General features: G+C 59.3%; 1 protein-coding gene across 8 annotated transcripts in view; it reads right to left on the bottom strand.

Annotated features, from left to right (window-relative positions):
- Positions 1-19,417, bottom strand: part of COL18A1 (collagen type XVIII alpha 1 chain) — an 85,501-nt gene that overhangs the window by 38,124 nt on the left and 27,960 nt on the right. For 4 of the 8 annotated variants that reach the window (XM_064476663.1, XM_064476666.1, XM_064476664.1 and 1 more), the window contains exon 1: positions 6,745-8,190. The exons of 2 other annotated variants lie outside the window; for them this stretch is intronic. In XM_064476663.1, the coding sequence (XP_064332733.1) occupies positions 6,745-8,152 (1,408 nt within the window). In that variant the 5' untranslated portion in view covers positions 8,153-8,190. Of the gene's footprint in view, positions 1-6,744; positions 8,191-19,417 lie in introns of those variants that run through there. 2 more of the 8 variants (XM_064476673.1, XM_064476677.1) reach the window with 1 other exon arrangement.

Here is a 19,417-nt window from a genome sequence, read left to right as displayed (position 1 = left end):
CAGCACCGCCCTTCCTCCCAGGCAGCCTGCACTTTTCCAAATCAATTAAGAACACGAGACGCAGCAGCCGCTGACATCCTGGGCTGGAAGACAACAGCGCATTCCAGGGGCAGCCCCAGGGACCCCAGAGAGGCCTGAGCAGCTCCTCTCCCAAGTTCTCCGGTTTCCGCTACACAAAATTCTTCATGGTTCCCTTCGGGAGTAAGCGACCGAATGCCGCGTCCCTAAGATCACCGGTCCACCCTCCGGTTACAGGCATCCAGAGCGGGGCCGTGGGCCCCCCGCCCGCCAGCCTGGCAACGGCTCTGCCGGAGGCGCAGCCCCCAGACCACGGAGTCGGGGCGTGCCTCGCTGAAGACAGTCTCCTTTCAGCAAACAGGCCAGCCACAACCGGGGGGGCTTGAGCCCGGGTCCACAAGGCTGGTTCAGCATTTGACGATCGATTCCCGTCGTCACATCAACAGGCTAAAGAAGAAAAACCACACGGTCATAGCACTAGACGCAGAAAAAAGACTGTATAAACTCCAGCATCCATTATGATGAACGCTCTCAGTAAGCTAGGAATGGAGGCTGTCTACAAAACACCTGCAGCTGGCACCATACTTCATGGTGAGAAGCTTGACGCTCTCCCGCCGAAACCAGGTACAAGAAGCAAGGCGGCCCTCCCACTGCGTCCTTTCAACATCCTGCTGGAGTTCTAACCATCGTTGAGACAAGAAAAGGGAAGGAAAGCACACAGATTGTGAAGGAAGAAATAAAACAAATAGTTTGTAGACGACATGAAAACCCAAATGGAGAAACTCCAAAATGATGGCCTAGAAAACACTCCTGGATGAGCGATGACGGGGGGTCGTGGGGCACGAGGTGACTGTACAAAGCCAAGCATTTCCCTACAAACCAGCGATGAAGCCAGACACACACGCCACTTACCCCAGCAGCCCCACGATGACATGCTTGCTTCCACCTACAGTGGGTGTAAATACAACAGCCGCCTGCACAAGAGCTGCACGAGGAAACCTGCGGGACTGATGAGCAAACCAAAGAACTACAGGGATGCGGAGGGGTCCCACGTTCACGAACAGGACTCAGTGTCGTCCATGCGGTGCTGCTAAAGGAACAGGCGAACAGACGAGTGGAACAGAACAGAGAGCCCAGAAACAGACCCACTGGAACACAACTAGCTAATCTTTCCTAAAGAAGCAAAGGCAATACAACGCGGAAAAGACTGGCTTTTCAACCAGTGGTGCTGGAACAACTGGACACTACGTGCAGAAAAAGCAATGAATCCAGACACAGACCTCCCACCCTTCACAAAAATTAACTCACAGTGGGTCACAGGCCCAAATGTAAAATGCAAAACTGTACAGCTCCTGGTAGGTAACGGGGAGAAGCCGTGGATGACCTGGGGTTCGGCAGCGACGTTTTAGACAACGTCACAGACACGACTCACAACAGGGCTGACATGCGAGGCTTCCTTAAAAGGAAAAGCCTCTGTTCTCCAGAGGACACTGAGGAGGATGAAAAGACAAATCACAGGCTGGGAGAAAATATTTGCCAAACACCGGTTAGATAAAGGACTGTTAAGCCAAATGCATAAAGGACACTTAAAACTTTAAAATAAGGAAGTGAGGAGCCCAATTAAAAGTGGGCAGAAGATCTGAACAGACGCCTCATCAAAGACCGCTGGACGCAAATAAACGCACGGAAAGGTGCTCCACGTCCGACGTCGCCGGGAAATGCAAATTAAAAAAATGAGTTACCACGACCCACCTCGTAGAAGGGCCAAAAGCCAGACGCCGACAACACCCAGTGCTGGTGAGGACGGGGAGCCACAGGAACCCCCAGGCCCTGCCGGTGGGAACGCAGCACCGTGCAGCCGCTTTGGAAGACAGCTGGGAGCTTCTTACAAAGCTAAGCGCACTCTGACCGTAGGACCCAGCAACCAGGCTCCTGGGTGTTTCCCCAAAGGAGTCGTGCATGAAAACCGGCACACAGACATTTCTAGCAACTTAATTTGACAAAACTTGGAAGCAACCAAGATGTCTTTTCCTCAGTAGGTGAACGGATAAATAAACTGTGGTCCATCCAGACAGTGGAATGCTATTCAGCACCGAAAAAGAAGGGATTAAGTCAAGAAGACATTACTAAGAAAGAAGCCAGTCTGAATAGACTACAAACGACATGATTCCAACTTTACAACACTCTGGAAAAGGCAGAACTATGAGAGAGTGAAAAAAGAAACAGTGGTCTCCAGGAATTGGGGCGGGGGAGGGAAGAGCAGGTGGGGCACCGAGGGTCTGCAGAGCGGTGAGAACACTGTGCGTGGCACTCACGGTGGCCACATGTCACGGCACATCTGTCAAACCCGCAGAGCGTACAGCGTCAGGAGTGAGCCCTGGTGTGAACCATGGGCTCTGGGCAACGCCGCGCCACTGCAGCTTCTCCAACAGCCACGAAGGCCCGTCTGGCGGGGCTGCTGGTGGCGGCGGGCAGGAGGGGTTCGGGCACTCTCTGTACCTTGCCCTCAAGTTTGCTGTGAGCCCAAATCTGCTTTTAAAAAAATAAACTCTTCTTTAAAAGTCAGACAAATGATAACAAAAAGTAAACAAATATTGCACCACCGCTATCAGATACAACAGAAGTCAAGCTGAAACCCATTGAGTGGGACAGAGTGGAGGGCAACTTAACAACCCACAGGTGCACAACGCTCCAGGCCCTGCCAGCCGCGCCCGACCACACGTCGGAAGGAAGTCTTCGTTGTCCGTGCAGACCCCAGCCAGGGCCTCTCCCACCCCACCTGCCCGTTAAGATGGAACGTGGCCACCTCAGGGAGACAACCTGACCACGTGCCTGGAGGAGCCCCTCCAGCGCCTTCCCACTCACACAGCAACCGAGTCAGGGCGGCTGCGGCCGGGGCCCTCACCTCCACGTCCCAGAGGAGACAGAGGGCAAACACCCCACAAACACCTAGTCTGTGAAGCACCTCAAACGGGGAGGTGACCCACGACCCTGTGGACGTCAACACGCTTACAGCACGTGCGTCTGCACACACGTGCAGCACAGCTCACTCACACCTCGGGGATGACCTAGAAGAGAAGACCATCCCGGGCGTCTGGATGCCGTGAATCCCCGACTGGGGCGCGTCACCCAGCGCCCAAAGCTCTCAGGCCTTGGGCCATTAATGCACAAGTGAATGGACAGGGGACAAAGAAATCGGGAGGGTGGGCAGGGCCACCGGCCCTCTAGTGACACAGGGAGACTCCCAGACACGGGGCAGACAGAGAGGAACTTTCAGGTACACAGAATGTGATGCCACATCCGCAGAGTAAGAACACACGCACATGTGGGTGTGCGCACATGCATGGCACACACACTATGGTAGCAGAGTCACAGGCCCCAGAGGTGTCCAACCCGTGACATCCAGACCTGTGGGTGTCACTTTCCTCAGCAAAGGGGACTTCGCAGAGGTGACCGTGGTCACGGCCCTTGAGATAAGGTCACCCACTGTGACCACACCCTAAGCAGGGAACCTCTCCCAGCCAGGACAGAGACACGGCTGGCTTTGAAGGTGGTGGCAGGGCTCTGAGGTGCCTCCAGATGCTGGAAAAGGCAGACGTGGTACCAGGCCCAGGGCCCAGGAGGGACGCAGCCAGCAGATAGCATGCTTTTGGCTCAGAGAGGCTGATTTCTGACTTCTGACTCCAAACGTAATGCATTTGGTGTTGTCTTGAGCCACCGAGCGTGTGGTCCCTTGTTACAGTGGCCGTGGGACACTCATACCACGTCTCTGCAAATCCAGAGACGCCCTGTGCTCAACAAGGGAGGCGCGGGAGCTGCATCCAGTGCAGCCTCCTGTGTGGCCTGGGTGCGTGTGTCACCAGCTAGTTCTGGGATAAAAACCTCACACAGGGAGAAGCAGCCAGGATGAGGTGAGGGGCAGAGTGGCCCTAAGGGGTGGGGGAGGTCATCTGCAGGTTTGCAGGAGGAAGGCTCCTCGGAGCGCTGGCCTCTGCGCACACTCCCTCCTCAGGACCGAGGCCGCCCACTCTTTCGGGAGGGGCCTCCCCCCACGACCCCCACACCCATCCTTCTGACTCCTTGATCACTGGGGGACAGCCCCCTGCTGGCCCACCCACAGGTACACCAGGGGACCTGGGACGTGTTCCCGCCCTCCCCTGTGTAGGGCCTCACTCCCTTTTCTCCGGGGCCTGGGGGACAAGAGACCCTGCCCCAGGTCCCCCAGAGTGTGCTGCTCCCCACGGCACCATGGCGGGGCAGGCGAGCAGGACACGCAGAACCTGACCAGGACCCCCAGACGGGCCAGGCCTGCAAATGCAAGCAGGGAGGGGGCTCCGCTCAGGGGCCCAGCCCCACCCGAACACAGAGCGCTGTGGGGCCCAGGAGGCTGTGGCCACGTGGTGCTCGGGGGTGGCACGGGGGCTCCCTCCCGAGCCCCAGCCACTGGCTGTGTGTCCCACCAGCCACATGCGGGTGCCAGCCCCTCCCCCTCACTCTCCTTGGCAGGGGCAGGGAGGGGGCAGATGGGGGGACTCTGAATGGGCTGCGCAGAGCTGGGCTTTATGGGCTGGTGTGACAGGACTAGGTGACCGTCCACATCCCACCGTCGGGGGGCACCTCTGCCCTGGGGTCGGCCTGCAGGACACACGCAAGAGGGACAGAGGCAGTGGTGCCATGTGAGTAGGGGGCAGCTCTGACTGGGACCTGAGAAGGAAACAGCACCCATGGCTCGGGCCTCCCGCCCCCCCACTGTGGCCTCCCTCCCCCACTGGCCCCGGCACACGGGGTAGGGGTGCCTGGCCCAGCACAGGAGATCAGCAGTGGGTGGTGCCCCTGCCGCGAGGCCAACCCTGGTCCTCTGGGACCCTCCCCAGCCAGGCCACATCCAGGAGCGGTCCTGGGTGTGAGGAACATCTGAGCCAGCTGACAGAAGAATCCCCAAGCCTTTTGCTAGGAACACAGCCTCCCTCACAGGCCGAGGACCTAGCCAGTGTGTGCAGATGTCCAGTGAGAAGTCCCCTTAGGGCCACTGTGCTGACTGGGCCAGCTGCGGTCAGGGAAACTCCACGCCCCGCGCAGCCGCGCCTGGGCCTGGCCGCGTGAGGACCACCTCGCACTGGCTCCCAGCCCCGTGCCCACTGTGGCTGAGCTCCCCGCCAAGAGGACCCGGGCTTGGCCAGAGGCCCAGCAGCAGGGTGGGTATGTGTTCAGGGCCCTGGGTGGGCAGGCCTGGCCCTCCCCTCCCTCCCCGCCTCACCCTGAGGAGGAGGAGGCGCTGGGCTGTGTAGGAGCTGCCCGGAGCCCCTTTACATGGGCCGGGGGGCCCTCCTGGCAGGACACCTCACCCCTGCGGGGCTAACCCTGCCCCCACGCCAGGCGGGGACGCAACACAGAGGCTGGAGGAGGCCCGTGCTGGCCCAACCTTCGGGTGTTCTGGGGACCAATGTGTGTGGGATGTGGGGACACGTGACTCACTACAGCCCCCCACCCTCTGGGTGAGGTCAGTGCCCATGTTACCGATAGCCCTGGGCCCCTCCCTCCGCACACACCGGGCCCTCCCAGAGCAGGCCCTGCATGAGTGTTTCCCCAGGATGCCCTCCAGGCCACCTGGCCCCACGCAGGGCTCAGCCGCCATCGCCTGCGAGCAGAGGCCACCGTCCCTCCTCCCACTCCACTCCAGCCTTGGTTTGCTTCTTCCGAGGGGTGGGCACACCTGTCATGGGCACTTGTCCCTGCCCCACCCCTACCTGGGCACTGGCGGCCACCTCCTCGCTGTGCCCCTGGCCTGGCCATGGAGTCACCCACACACATCCCCCAAGGGCCCTGCAGGGTGACACCACCTCTTGGGGTCCAATGAAGCCACCCCAACCCCACCAGCCCAGCTCCAATGCCCAATGACTTTGGGAACCAGTGACCAGGTCAAGGCTGCTCCCCACGACACCACAAGGGAGGGAGGGGGACATGCACAGGCCGAAAAGGACGGGCCAGGCCTGCAAGTGCAAGCAGGGAGGGGGCACCACTCAGGGACCCAGCCCCCCGAGAACGAGGATGCAGATGGAGCTGGGTGGGGGGTGCTCGGAGGCTGCTGCTGCCCTCCCCCCTCCACTCCAAGCCACATGGTGATGGGGGTGCGGCCCAGGTGGACGCAGCTCCCAGGGAGGAACGGCCCTCCCGCTGCCCTGGGGTGGAGAGGCTCTGCTGCTCAGGCACTGGCTGGGGCGCGCCCCGCCTGCGCTCCACAGACTAACTGCTGGATGGTCAAGACCTCGACCTTCAGAGCAGCAAGCTGCTCCCTCCCCTTGCATCCGGCCCTGCAGTCCCCTCAACCGACTGTGCAGGCTGGGGCCACAGAAGGGATTCAGACGCTGCAGCACAGTGGCTGGGGGCAGCGGCCAGCATTTGGTGGGAATCCCGGCTCCTTTGGGAGTTGGCGTCACCGTTCTGTGCCTCAGTTTCCCCTGGTGACGGGAGCGCACTGAGCTATCTAAGAGTCATGGAGGGTCTGCCATTGACACACACGGAACCTCTGGTCTCAAGCATGCCTCCCACCCTCCCCAGACCTCAGCCTCCCCCTGCAAAGTAGGCATCACACCCCCTGCAGGCCCCTGGGGTAGCAGCAACACTGGGGGCCGGGTGGGGGTCCTCTGTGCCGAGTGCACACAGCCCCGGCCGAGCTCGTCTGGCTGGGCCAAGAAGAAAGGCAGATGGACCAGGCCGGCCGGTTACCTGCAGCTGGCCCAATGAACACGCAGTGCCCGTCCTCCCGGGCCGGGAGCGAGGTGCAGGTGACCGGCAGCCCGCCCCCGTCCAGGTGGCTCCAGCACGCGTCCTCCAGGGCCTCGCAGAACTGGCGGCAGGGCGGCGGGGCGGGCAGCGGGCTGGCGCTGCAGGGGGGGGCCAGCAGCAGGCAGAAGAACCAGGCCAGGAAGCGGTGGCAGTGGGTCTGGAGCAGCGCCCCCCAGGCCCGGGCCGCGGCCTGCACCTCCTCGCCGCTCGCGTGGTGGAGGTGGTTGGGCAGCCAGGCGCGCCCGATGCCCAGGTGGCCGCAGACCGCCAAGGAGGGCGGCAGGGGCAGGCAGCGGCCGGCGGCAAGGCCGACAGGCTGCCCGGCGGGGGTCAGCGGGTCAGCCCCGAGCAGCGTGGAGCTGTTAGCGAGACCAGGCCCCACAGAGGCAGCCACGTGGGGCGCCCAAGCACCAGTGCCCCTGATCAGAGCTGAGAGGAGGATGTGAGACAGCTTGGCGGGGGGCCCCGAGGAGAGAGCCGAGGGGGCAGCGTGCGCGCCCAGGGAGCCCATCACCAGGGGAGGCGGAGGCGGCGTGCGCTCGCGGACGTCGGGGTGCCGGTGCTGCTGGCCAGGGCGGGCCGCCATGGGCAGGAGTCCTTCTCTGTCCAGATCCCAGGGCTGCCCCAGGGCCTGCCGGCTTCCCCAGGGAGGGGCCCCGCCTGGCGCGGAGGAGAGGGAAGTTCTACCTGGCGACGGCGGGGGCACCAAGGTCTCCCTGAGTGGTGCCCAGGGCCCGCCTGGGGAGGGCGGCGGCTGGGTGGGCACTGGCAGGGTGCTGGCCTCGGTCCTCTGGGTGTCCGGAGAGCTTGGGGCCTCACTGTTCAGCCAGAGAGCGATCCAGTTCTCCTGGGGGGCGCTGGGAAGTCCAGGGGTGGTGAGGGGTTCCGTGGGCGTCACCAGAGCGGGCGTCCCCGCGCTGCTGGAGCTCTCGGTGGGGGCGGTGTCGCCCCACAGCCGGACGAAGCTCCGGATGCCCTGGGCCACGCTCAGGATCTCGGCTCCAACGCCAGCAATGTTGTCCCCCTTTGCGTCCGGGCTCGCGGTGGGGGCTGTGGGGGCTGGGGAGGTCCAGGCCTGGCCCGCCTCCAGCATCTCCAGAGGCAGCTCAGGGCTGGCAGGGGCTGTCCCCTGCTCAGCGGGGCCATCCTGGGGGACCACGTGCGTGGTGGTGTCCTCTGTGGGCGGCACAGGCGAGCTGCCAGGGGGCACAGAGGCCAGTGCAGCCGTGGGCTCAGCAGACTTAACGGACCACAACCATCCTATCAGGTCAGCACGGGCGGCCGCGAGGCAGCAGATGAGCAGCAGCAGACCCCAGGGGCCGCGCCAGCCGCTGGGGTCGGGAGCCATCGGGCTGTGTGCACCGCAGAGCAGGAGCAGCGGGCCGCCTCTGCCGTCCGGAGGTGGGGCCAGTCCGCTCCGCCTCCCGCCCACAGGCCGGCAGGCAGCTCCCCATTCACACATCTGGGTGGCTCCTCCTCTTCCCTCTCCCTCCCACGGAGGGAAGACAGACAGGAGCCTCCACCCAAGGTGCTGGGCACACTTGAGAACCTCTCACATCTCCTTAAAGCAGCTGCAGACCCCTGGGGCCAAGGGGCACAGACAGCATGCAGTGGGGGGTCCCACCTCCCTCCCCTGGGGCTGGAGGAGGCCCTGGGCCTCACAGACTGCCGCCGAGTCCCTGCGCAGGCGCCTGGGCACAGGGGCTCCCAGCCAGCACCCTGGTCAGTCCCCTGGGGTGGGGCAGGGGCTCCTGGGTGCTCTGAAGCTTTGAGGAAGAGCTCCCTCCTCTCTCTGCGGCCTGCAGGGCCTGGCACCGAGAGAAAGCGCCTGGCACAGCCCCACAGGACATCTGCCCTGGGCAGGCCTGGGACCCTCAGGACACCGCGCGAGCCCCCAGCACACCCCGCCCATGGCCCTCTGCACTTGGAGCCGCTCTGACCGAGAACAGCCCGGAAGCCTGGCCATGGGCCACCACTCTGGGGCCAAATTGGAACTGAAGCAGCTCGACTTGCGGCAAGTCCGTCCTCCTGTCCCAGCTGTCCCACCAAGTCCGAGAAGCTGGGCGGGCGCTCGGTCCCCGGCCCCCGGGGGCCTACTCAGAGCTGCCCAGCCCCAGCCGGCTCCCCTGCAGACGCCCGGCCTGCCCTCCCTTCATCTCACCGGAGACCACCCGCTGGCTGGGAGTGTTGGCCTCTTTTCCTGTTTCACTCCTCAAACACACTCGGAGGCACGGGTCCTCTGTCTCCATCGGCTAGAACCCTGCTCTCGGGCGGCCACACCAGTGTCAGAGTCCTCACCCGGGCCTCCAGGCCTGCAGGGGTTTCTGACTGACTCCTGAGAACCGGTCCAAAGGCCCAGCGCACAGGAGCAGCTGGGAGCCAGCATGAAGCCAGAGTGAGATCACGGGTCTCAGCAAGACCGACGGTCCCAGACAGACAGACGTCCTCCCCGCTGAACCCACACCTCAGAGCTCGGCTCGGGGGCTGTGCGGAGGCCACAAGGCGGGGCTGGGTGAGCAGGCCCAGCCTGCAGGCCCTGGGCGCCAGCTCCCTCCAGGCGTCGCCCGGCGCCCCTCCAGGGCACCCCGCTCCAGGTCAGCCAGGCGGGCCTGCAGCTGGACCCCTCCCGCTGTGTCCCGACTCCTCCCCTCTGTGCAACCTTGGCCAACACAACTCTTCCATCCAAGACGCTGAAAGGATGCTGCCCTGTGGCCTTGAGCCCTGCAGGCACCTGCTTCGGGGTTTGGGGAGGAGGCCCTGGTCGCCCGGCACAGCCTTGCCTGGGACTCCGGGCTGTGTCCGCATCTGACTTTGATGGCTGCTGCCACCCTCGCCACCCAGCGCCCACCCTCAGTGCTGCCCCAGGAGCTCCCCCCCCACCCCAGGAGGGGCCCCAGGCGGCCGGGGAGGGGGGTGGGGGTGGGCTTTCTCCACAACCCAAGGACCCCGGGGGCAGGGCCGGCTTGAGCTCCTTCCCAGCCTGCCCACCCAGCAGCCCGTCTGTGAGGCAGGGCCCGCGCACCACGGGGCTGGCAGCACTTCTGGTAAGGAAGCCACGGCCAGGGGTCCAAGCTCCAGGTCAGAGCCCAGGAGAGGCGTCCACGCTTGCCCAGCACCTGCTTGTACAAACACCCGTGCCCACGCGCTCACACGCTCACACAGCCTCTGCCACCGCGTTCCCCGCCAGATCCCACGTGTGCCCCACGCGCCAGCCGTCCAGTCCCCACAGCGTGCCTCCTCCGGGCTGTGGCCGGGGGTCTCGGCTGCCCCTCCCCAGGGCTGGTCCTGGCAGTGAGAGCAGGTCAAGTGAGACAGCCCTGAGCACGTGCCCCCCAGCTCAGGACACCGAGGGTGCCACTGATGAGTCATCCAAGGGGCAAGGCTTGGCTGCCTGGGATCAGAACTCATGTCTCAGGACAGCTGAACACTGTGTCCCCTCTCAAGAGAAAGGCAGGGGGCACCCCATATGCCAACATCTGCGTCTCAGCGAGGACTTTCCCCGTCATCAATCCTCCGATCCCAGAATTCTTGGAAACGCCCAGAAAACAGTCTCTGCTATTCAGTGCCGCTAATGTGATGTTATGCCTCAAAGTCTCCGGAAAATCTCAGGACAGAAGTTCCAAGGGCCCTTCCCCTCTCCCAGTATGTACAGAAGAAGGAACTCTGGGCCACTGGAGGCAGAGCTGCTGACACACCCAGGAGGGGCCCCCCTCATCCACCCTGTGGTCCAGGGCCCTCGGGCCCCGGGACCACTCAGAGGGGCGGCCCTGCATTCATTCGTGCAACTCCCCATTCTCGGGAGGAGGGACCACGTTCCCGCAGGGGCTCTGAGCGCCCACCCCACGACCCTCCAGACCCTGCCCTTCCTGCCCACCTTCCGGAGGCCAAGGTCACCTCCAAGCCCTTCTAGAGCTTCAGCGTCGACCTTCCCTGGAAAACGCCTGCGCAGCTCGGCCCCAGGCCTCCACTCCCATCAGGAAGCAGCCTGTCGAGTGCTGCTCACTGGAGCTCCCTGCACACGCGTGCACACTCACGTGCGCACGCGTGTGCCCGCACGCACAATATGTATGCGCTTCTGCACACGCTCACGATGACATGCAGGCCCGAGTGCACACACAGCACACTCACACATGCAAAGACACTCCCACACGTGTACACGCTCACATGCTCGCTCACACACACAGTGGCACCCAGAAAGCCTGTGGTGTAGACCAGGCTCCCCGGGCAGGCTGTGGCTGCAGCAGGCCCCGCCCCGGCCCAGCCCCTGGGGACACAGGCCGGAGCCTCAGGGCCCTGGACGGAGCTCCCGTCCAGGAGGAGGGGCCGGTGGGTGCTGGCTCCTCTGGGGTCTGTGCTCATCGCGGAGGTTGAATAACCTTCCCGAGTCGCCCGTGGGGACGGAGGCGGGGAATCGGATTCCGAGCGGGGAATCGGATTTCGCGGGAAACCGTCTGAGACCGTTGAAAAGCAGGTAACCAGGAAAGAGGCTGCATTTCTGAAAGAACTTTGTCCTCCCAGGTCCGGGCCCAGAGAGCCCGCGGACGGGCTGAGGGAGCACCGCAGGCCCCGGGTGGGGGGCCCGCACCCCTGCCCCTGTCCCCCCCTCGGTCGTTCCTTCGTTCACTCACTCATCCACATGCCCTGAAGAGCCAAAAGGCCAAAGGGAGGACTCAGTTGAGACGCTGAGGGACACACAGGCCACATTCCTGAAAAGAGCCCCTTGCGAGGGAGGTGCCTGCCCCCACGCCGTGGCCTGCCGCCTCCCCCAGCCCTCTCCCCACCCCACATCTGAAGGGGGTCAGAGAGGCGCATTCAAGTGCACTTCGGAGTGTTTCCAGGTGACTTGTGCTGCCCACTCAGAATGAGAGCTCAAGACCCTGCCTCCCCTCCCCTCCTTCTCTGCACCCCCCCCGCCTCCCCCTCCGCCCCTCCCAGAGCAGCCCAGGCCCCTATTTCTAGCGTCCAGTGTCCCTGAGGCTCCTCAGGCCAGGATTAGAAGGGAGAGAGCCAGGTCCGAAGGCCCCTCGCCCCATCGCCTCCGGCTGGGACCGCCCGCCCAGCCTGGCTCTGTGCACCCTGCCCGTGGTTCCCATCCCCCGGGGAGGGCCCCAGACGCAACTGACGTGGGGCCACATCCTCAGGCACCTTACGTGTGCTCAGGTAACAAAGCAGTGCCTAATCATGACCCCCACAAGCACCTGCAGAAGGACCACCCCCCGGAGCAGAGGAGGCGGGTGCGAACGCCGCCGTCAGACCCCGGGACCCTGGCGGCCCCGCGCAGCCCTTCTCTGGCCTCCAGGGCCCCTGCGCAGGCCCCCTACAGACGGCCGGCTGCCCCGCTCAGCCCGTCCACGCCTTCCCGGCTCCTGGGTGACTCCAGTCACTGCGTGGTAACCTGGGCAATGGTGTCGGTGGGGCAGCGGCCCACAGCACACCTGGCTGGGCCTGGACACACCCCTCAGAAGCCAAGGGGGAGGGGGTCCCTGCACATGGTGTCAGGGCGGGCCCTGGTGGGCCCTAGCCAGGAAGCCTGCCTGCTCTTGTGGGGCCCGAGGACTGTGTGGCCCCCACGGGAGCCATGCTCTGTCCTGGGCCCTCCAGCTGAGTGTGGCCACGAGGGTCCAGCAAGTCCATGCATCTACCTGGGCCTGGAGGACCCTGGGGGCGCTGTCCCACCTCGGAGAGGCCTCGTAGGGCTCTCCCTCTGAACAACACCCCAAACCCACAGCCTTCTAAGTGGGCTCCCTCTGGTGGGATGGAGCCGACGGCCACCTGTCTTTCACACTCCCACCTCGGGCCTCACTGAGGGACCCGTGCGCCATCCTCACAGGACCAGTCTCTCTGGCTCAGAGTGCTGCCCACTCCAAGCACCGCGGGGCTAAGGAGCCGGCCACCCCCCTGAAGAGGTCCCAGCACCCAGAACTTCCAGAAGGTTCTGCCTCGGGCAGCTGTGAGACGCGCCCACCTCTGCCCCGCCTCCCGCCGGCCCTACCCTACGCCAGGGTTTGTCCTGTCTTGTTGGCCGGTCTGGTTCAGATTCCTGAATAATGTGGTCTTTTATTTTCATTTGTTAGAAGCACAAAACACCCACATGTGCGCAGAGAAACTCCGAGGGACGCAGAGGTGAGCTGCCCGGGGCCGACGGCCTGGCTGCGCTCTGGGAGCAGCCTGCTTCGCACAGCTTACAGGACCTCTTCCGCGGGGCCTCAGCGTCCAGGGCCCACGGCGGACATCTCTCCTGAGGCCCCTCCAGCGGGCCTGCCCGGGCTGCCCACACGCGGCCCAAAGGCGGCGGGACAAGGGGTTGGAGGAACCACAGCAGCCACCGGCCCGCGTCCTCCGCCCCACCCCGCCCACTCCTCGCCAGCCCCCGCCCCTTGATGCCCCCCTAGCCAGCAGTGTCCCTCACAGACCCAACCCAGGTGGCCCTGGGGGCCGCTCTCCCTCGGGGACCAGAGACTACAAGGCCTGAGAGCAGCCAGCCAGCCCTGGTAGGTGTCCCCGAGCCCCCAGGGAGCCGGCCTGGGAAACCACGGTCCCAGCACTCCCAGCTCGGGGACAGGCTCCCCAGGGTGGTGGCACATCCAGGCAAGATAAGTCCACCATGGGCACATTTCCAGTCCTTTCTAAATGGAAAGTGACTTTTCATCTTTCTGTGGTGCAACTGGCTTAGAGTTGTCCAGAGCATCTGAATGTTCGCCCCAACTCCGCATGCCATGGTGACTTTCTCGAGCCACAGTGGTACTGGCCGCAGCTCCTGAGATGCCTGTGGAAGGCTCTGCTGCTGTAGGGTCTGACGGCATTCTGGCTGGGTCACCTCACCAGCCGGGCACCTCGCCAGGTCTCCTCTCCCAGCCTCTGCTCCTGGCCACGACCCGCCCCTGGGTTGCCCTGAAGACTGAGTGGCACGAGGTGGCCATCGGGGGGAGGCTGGGCAGCCAGGGTTGCAGGTCAAGGCCACGGGCACCTCCCCTTCCTGGGGGTGTCGGGCATCCGAGGACCCGCCTGGCCCCACCGCCAGTGAGAGCGACAGGGACGTTGCGACACTGTCTGATGTTTAACCACCAGGCAGTCCAGACCCCTCCCGCTCATCCTCAGGTGTGGTGTAGCCCGTCTCCCCCTGGTGGGGGTGAGCAGAGACTCCGTGTTCACCTCTCCCCCAGGGGCACTGCCCTCCACGGAGTCCCCCAGCCCTCCTGAGGGTGGTGACCCCGCTGCCTGCACATAGCACAGGGTGGGCGGTGCTTCCTGGTGGCAAGAAGGCTGTCCCGGCCCCAAACCCAAATTCCTCTACGGGGGTAACAGAGGCTCCCAATAAACACCAAGCATTGCCCAGCACTGAGCTGGGTGGGTGCTCCCATGACCCCACCGCTGGCTGATGGTGACACACAGGAGACCCTTTGGCCCCCGCAGAGCTGGCCCTTGGAAGGTGGAGGCTTCTTGCTGGAAGGGCCACCAGTGGAGGGGAAAGGTGGTCGGATGGCAGAGATCCTGAAGGCAGATGCATCCTGGGGAAAAGGCACCTTCCCTGGGCCACCTGATGGCCACCAATGGAAGGCCACACGGAGGCTACACGGTCCTGTCCAGGGCATGCACCAAAAGCCTGAATCCAAACATGAGGAAGCAGCTGGGACTGTGGGCCATTTCACAGAGCAGCTGGCCGGGCTCTCCAAAAATCTCCAAGTCAGGTGAGACGGAGCCAGGGGGTGTGCTCTAGAGTAAGAGGCCGAGAAGCTACGGCACCAGGTGGCACGTGGTGCCACATGGTGCCCCGATGCTCCCCGGCCACCGAGCAGAGGCAAGAGCCGACTTCGTAAAGGACGTTACTGGGGTACTGGAGGCTGTCTGGACATGACCCGTTTGTCAGGGGGCAGGGAGGAACCATTGCGGGTGTCGGCGCAGCGATCAGGACGCCACCACTCACTTCACCAAGGAAAGCGTGTGTGCACCTGCACGGGCTGTGCGCACGCGTGTGTGCGCAGATGGGGCCGTGTGGACAAGCATGCACACGGTCACTCATGTACGGAGATGCGTGTCCGTGGGCACAGACACGGAAGGCGACGAGAGCACCTGGGTAACAAGGTGGTGGTGTTACAGGTGAGTCAAGGTGAAGGACGCACCTGAGCCAACACTGCACCAACCTTCCTGCAGGTTTGAGACACTCTCCTAAGGAAGTTCGCAAGGGAGGTGGGGGGCTCCTCCTGACGTCCTCTTGGAATAGCCTGTCCATCAGCTTGGTCTGCAGAAATGCAGGTGACTCAGCAGAGGCCAGGAAGGACGGCTTCCCAGGCACCAGTCCTCATCCGGGGGGCTGCGCGTGGGCGTCAGCCCTGCTGAGCCTTCAAACCCCCCTGGCAGGTTGCCCGGAGGGCCAGGAGCCGCACGCCACCTCCCCTCTTCTGACATCACCAACTTCTCTTACTCGACGAAATTTAGGTTCATTTTCGCGAAACAAAAGCTCTAAATGTGCAGTCAGACTTTGGACTCTATGTGAATCATCTGAGCTCCACCCAAAGCAAAGGGGGTATGTTTACAGGCTCTAAAAACTTCTCGAAGAACTGAGGGTTCCTCTACTTCGTTCTTTTTCAAGATCGGCTGTTCTGGGTGCCCTACTCCCCGTGAATCATTCCCCGTGGACACTGGGGATCGGTTTGCCAATTCCTACAAGACACCAGCTGGGACCTGACGGGGCTGCATTGGCTCTGTCGGCTGTTTTGGGGAATGATGCCAATTTTTTTAAAATTGAAGTTTAGTTGATTTACAATATTGTGTCAATTTCTAGTGTATGGCACAGTGATTCAATCATACACATGTATGTTTGTTTTCATATTCTTTTCCATTATGGTTTATTACAGGATATTGAATGTAGTTCTCCATGCTAAACAGTAGGATTTGTTACCTATTTTATATATAGTGTATCTGTTAATCCTGAACTCTCAATTTATCCCTTCCCACACCCTTTTCCCTCAGTAACCATAAGTTTGTTTTCTACGTTTGTGAGTCTGTTTCTGTTTTATAAGTATAAGTTCATTTGTATCATTTTTTTTCAGATTCCACATGTAAGTGATACCGTGATATTTGCTTTTCTCTGTCTGCCTTTATTTAGTATAACAATCTCCAGGTCCATCCATGTTGCTGCAAATGGCATTATTTTATTCTTTTTTATGGCTGAGTAGTATTCCATTGTGTACATACACCATATCTTCTTTATCCAGTCATCTGTCAGTGGACATTTAGGTTGTTTCCACGTCTTGCCTGTTGTAAATAGTGCTGCTGTGAGCATTGGGGTGCAGGTGTCTTTTCAACTAGAGTTTTCATCTTTTCAGGATATATGCCCAGGAGTGGGATTGCTGGATCAAATGCTAAGTCTGTTTCTAGTTTTCTGAGGAAACTCCATACTGTTTTCCGTAACGGCTGCACCAAACTCCACTCCCACCACATTGGGAGTGGGTGTAGGAGGGTTCCCCTTTCTCCACATCTTCTCCAGCATTTATTATCTGTAGACTTTTTGACGATAGCCAGTGTGAGGTGGTACCTCGTTGTAGTTCTGATTTGCATTCTCTAATAATTAGTGATACTGAGCATCTTTTCATGTGCCTGTTGGCCATCTGGATGGTATGTCTTCCTTGGAGAAATGTCTATTTCGGTCTTCGGCCCTTTTTTGGTTGGGTCGTCTGGTGTTTCGTTGTTGCTGTTACTGAGTTGCGTGAGCTGATTCTGTATGTAGGAAATTAAGCCTTTGCCAGTCACAAGGAGTGATGCCACCGTAACGCCGTCTCCCAATTCATAAACATGGAATGTTTTCCATTTACTCTGATCTCCCTTATTTTCCCTATACATCGTTTCTTAGTTTTCAAAATATGTATTTTGCACTTCTTTGTTACATTTATTCTTAGATATTTTACTTTTTGATGGTTTTGTAAATGAAATTTTTCCCTTAATTTCATTTTTCAGTTGTTCATGGCAAGTTACCAAGAAACACAACTGGTTTTTTATGTTGCTCTTGTATCCTGCAACCTTTCTGTGTTTATTCATTAGTCTGAATAGTTTTTTACTGGATTCCTTAGGAATTAACATGTGTAAGATTGTGTCACTTGTGAAGAGTACAGAAGTGCTGAGAGGGGACAGACGTCCCTGTCTGGTCCCCGATCCGGGGCGGGGCGGGGCAGCCTGTCACTGGGGAGGGCGGTGTTAGGCCAGGGCTTTTGGAGATGCCTTCTGTTGGCTTGAGAAAGTTCCCTTTCTATTCCTAGTTTGTTGAATGTTCCTACCATGAAGAGGTGTTGGATTTTTCCAGCGCCTTTGCTGTGTATATTGACACGACTGTGTGAGTTTCATTTTTTATTCTTCTGACTGACATGGTGTAGTACATTAACTTTCAGACACTAACTTGCATCCCAGAACAAAGCCCACCGGTCACCGTGTGCGTTTCCTTCTGCGTTGCTGGATTTGGCTTGCCAGTACTTTAAGGATTCTTGTGCTCGCGTCATGTGTGATATTCGTCTGTGGTGTGCGTGTGTGTGTGTGTGTGTGTGTGTGTGTGTGTGATGTCTGTCTAGTCTTGGTAACTAGGTAATACTGGCCGCACAAAGTAAGTGGGCAAGTGCTCCGCCGTCTCTTTTCCGAAAGAGTTTGTGAGGAACTGGTTTTGATTCTTTAAATGGTGAGATTCAGCAAGGAAACAGGGCCTTCTTCATGGGGAGTTTTTGGATTATTAACTCAATCTTTTCGTTTGTTACGGATCTATTCAAACCATCTATTTCTTACAGAGTTTTAGTAATTTGTACCTTTCTAGGAATTGGTTCATTTCATCTAAGTTACTTAGTTTGCTAACATACTGCTGTTCATAGTATTGGGTCAGAACACTGTGTAAGGTCAGAATAAAGCTGGAGGAACCATGCTTCCCAATTTTAGAACTTACTACGATGCTAAGTCACCAAGACAGCACATCACTGGCACCAAGGCAGATAGATCAATGAAATAGGATTGAGAGTTTTAAAATAAATTCCCACATATAGTCAACTGATTTTTGACAAGCACACCAAAACTATCCAGTGGGGGAAAAACAGGATTTTCAACAAAAGGTTCTGGGACAATCAGACTGTCACAGACAAAAGAATGAAGTTAGACCCTTATCTCACACCATATACAAAAATTTAACTTAAAATGGATCAAAGGGCTAAATATAAGAGCTAAAGCTGTTAAATTCTTAGGAGAAAACATGGGAATAAATCTTCATGACCCTGGGTTTGACAAAGGAGTCTTAGATATGACACCGAAAGCCTCAGCAACAGAGAAAAAATAGGTAAATTGGACTTCATCAAAGCTGAACACTTTTTCACTTCAAAGGACACCACAAGAAAGTGAAAAAAAAAACACACAGAATGGGAGAAATTATTTGCAAATCACAAACCCAGTAAGGGTTGTGCGACTAGAATACATGAAGAAATCCTACAACCCAACAATAAACAGACAAATCGTCCAGTTTTTTAAAAACAGGTGGAGAACTGGAATAGACACTCCTCAGTGAAGCCCTACCATGGCCAGTAAGGCACGAAATAACGCTCGCTGCCATCGGCCATCAGGGAGGCGCCACTGAGAACCACAGCGAGACACACTTCACACCCACTAGGATGGCTGGAACCAAAAAGCTGCACCAAGCGGTGGACTGACGTGGAGAAGTCACGCCCTCATCCTCTGCTGGCAGAAGTGTCAGACAGGGCAGCCACGGGGGAAACAGTCTGGCAGGTCCTCAAATGATTAACCAGTTACCCTACGTCCCAGAAATCTCCCTCAAGGTGTATACCAAAAAAACCGAAAGCACATCCACACAGAAACTTGTGCACAAAAGTTAATAACGGCACATTAGCCCAAAAGTGGCACAACCCAAGTGTCCCTCAACTGCTGAATGGATGCAGGAAGGCGGTCCATCCGCACAGCGGAATATGACTCAGCCATGAAAAGGACCTTGAAATCACTGTGCTCAGGGAGGGAGAGAAGGCAGACACAGAGGTCACATACTTACAATCCCGTTTACATGAAATATACAGACAAGGAAATCCACAGAGCATAGATTACTGGTTGGTTAGAGCTGGGGTGACAGCTAAAAAGGTTTCCTTTGTCACTGAAGGGTAGTTGCTGTACCATGCTGTATGTTTCAGGAGTCGCAATTTTTAAAGGTTGTACACTTTATAGTTATTATTAAAGACTGGCTGTGCCCCAGGGGCACATTATACCCTTGTAGCTGACTTTGTGCCTAGTAGCTTGCAGCTCTCACTCCCCCACTCCTGCTGCCACCCCCCCACCCCCCGCCGGGAACCACTGATTTGTTCTCTGCGTCTGTGAGTCTGCTTCTTTTTTGTTGTATTCACTAGTTTGCTGTATTTTTTGAGATTCCACACATAAGTGATGCCACACAGTGTCTGTCTTTCTCTGTCTGGCTTATTTCGCTGAATACAAAGCCCTCCGAGTCCACCCGTGTAGTTGCAAACGGCGAAATAAAGGCTGCTTTTCGAAGTGATAGGAATGTTCTACAACGCACCGTGCTGATGGCTGCCCACGTCTCTGAACATACTAAAAACCACTGAATCGAACACTGGAGGTTAGCGAGTTT

The sequence above is a fragment of the Camelus dromedarius genome, chromosome 2 (assembly GCF_036321535.1).
Source record: "Camelus dromedarius isolate mCamDro1 chromosome 2, mCamDro1.pat, whole genome shotgun sequence".
NCBI classification, from domain to species: domain Eukaryota; kingdom Metazoa; phylum Chordata; class Mammalia; order Artiodactyla; family Camelidae; genus Camelus; species Camelus dromedarius.
This window is presented reverse-complemented; position numbering and strand designations above follow the sequence as displayed.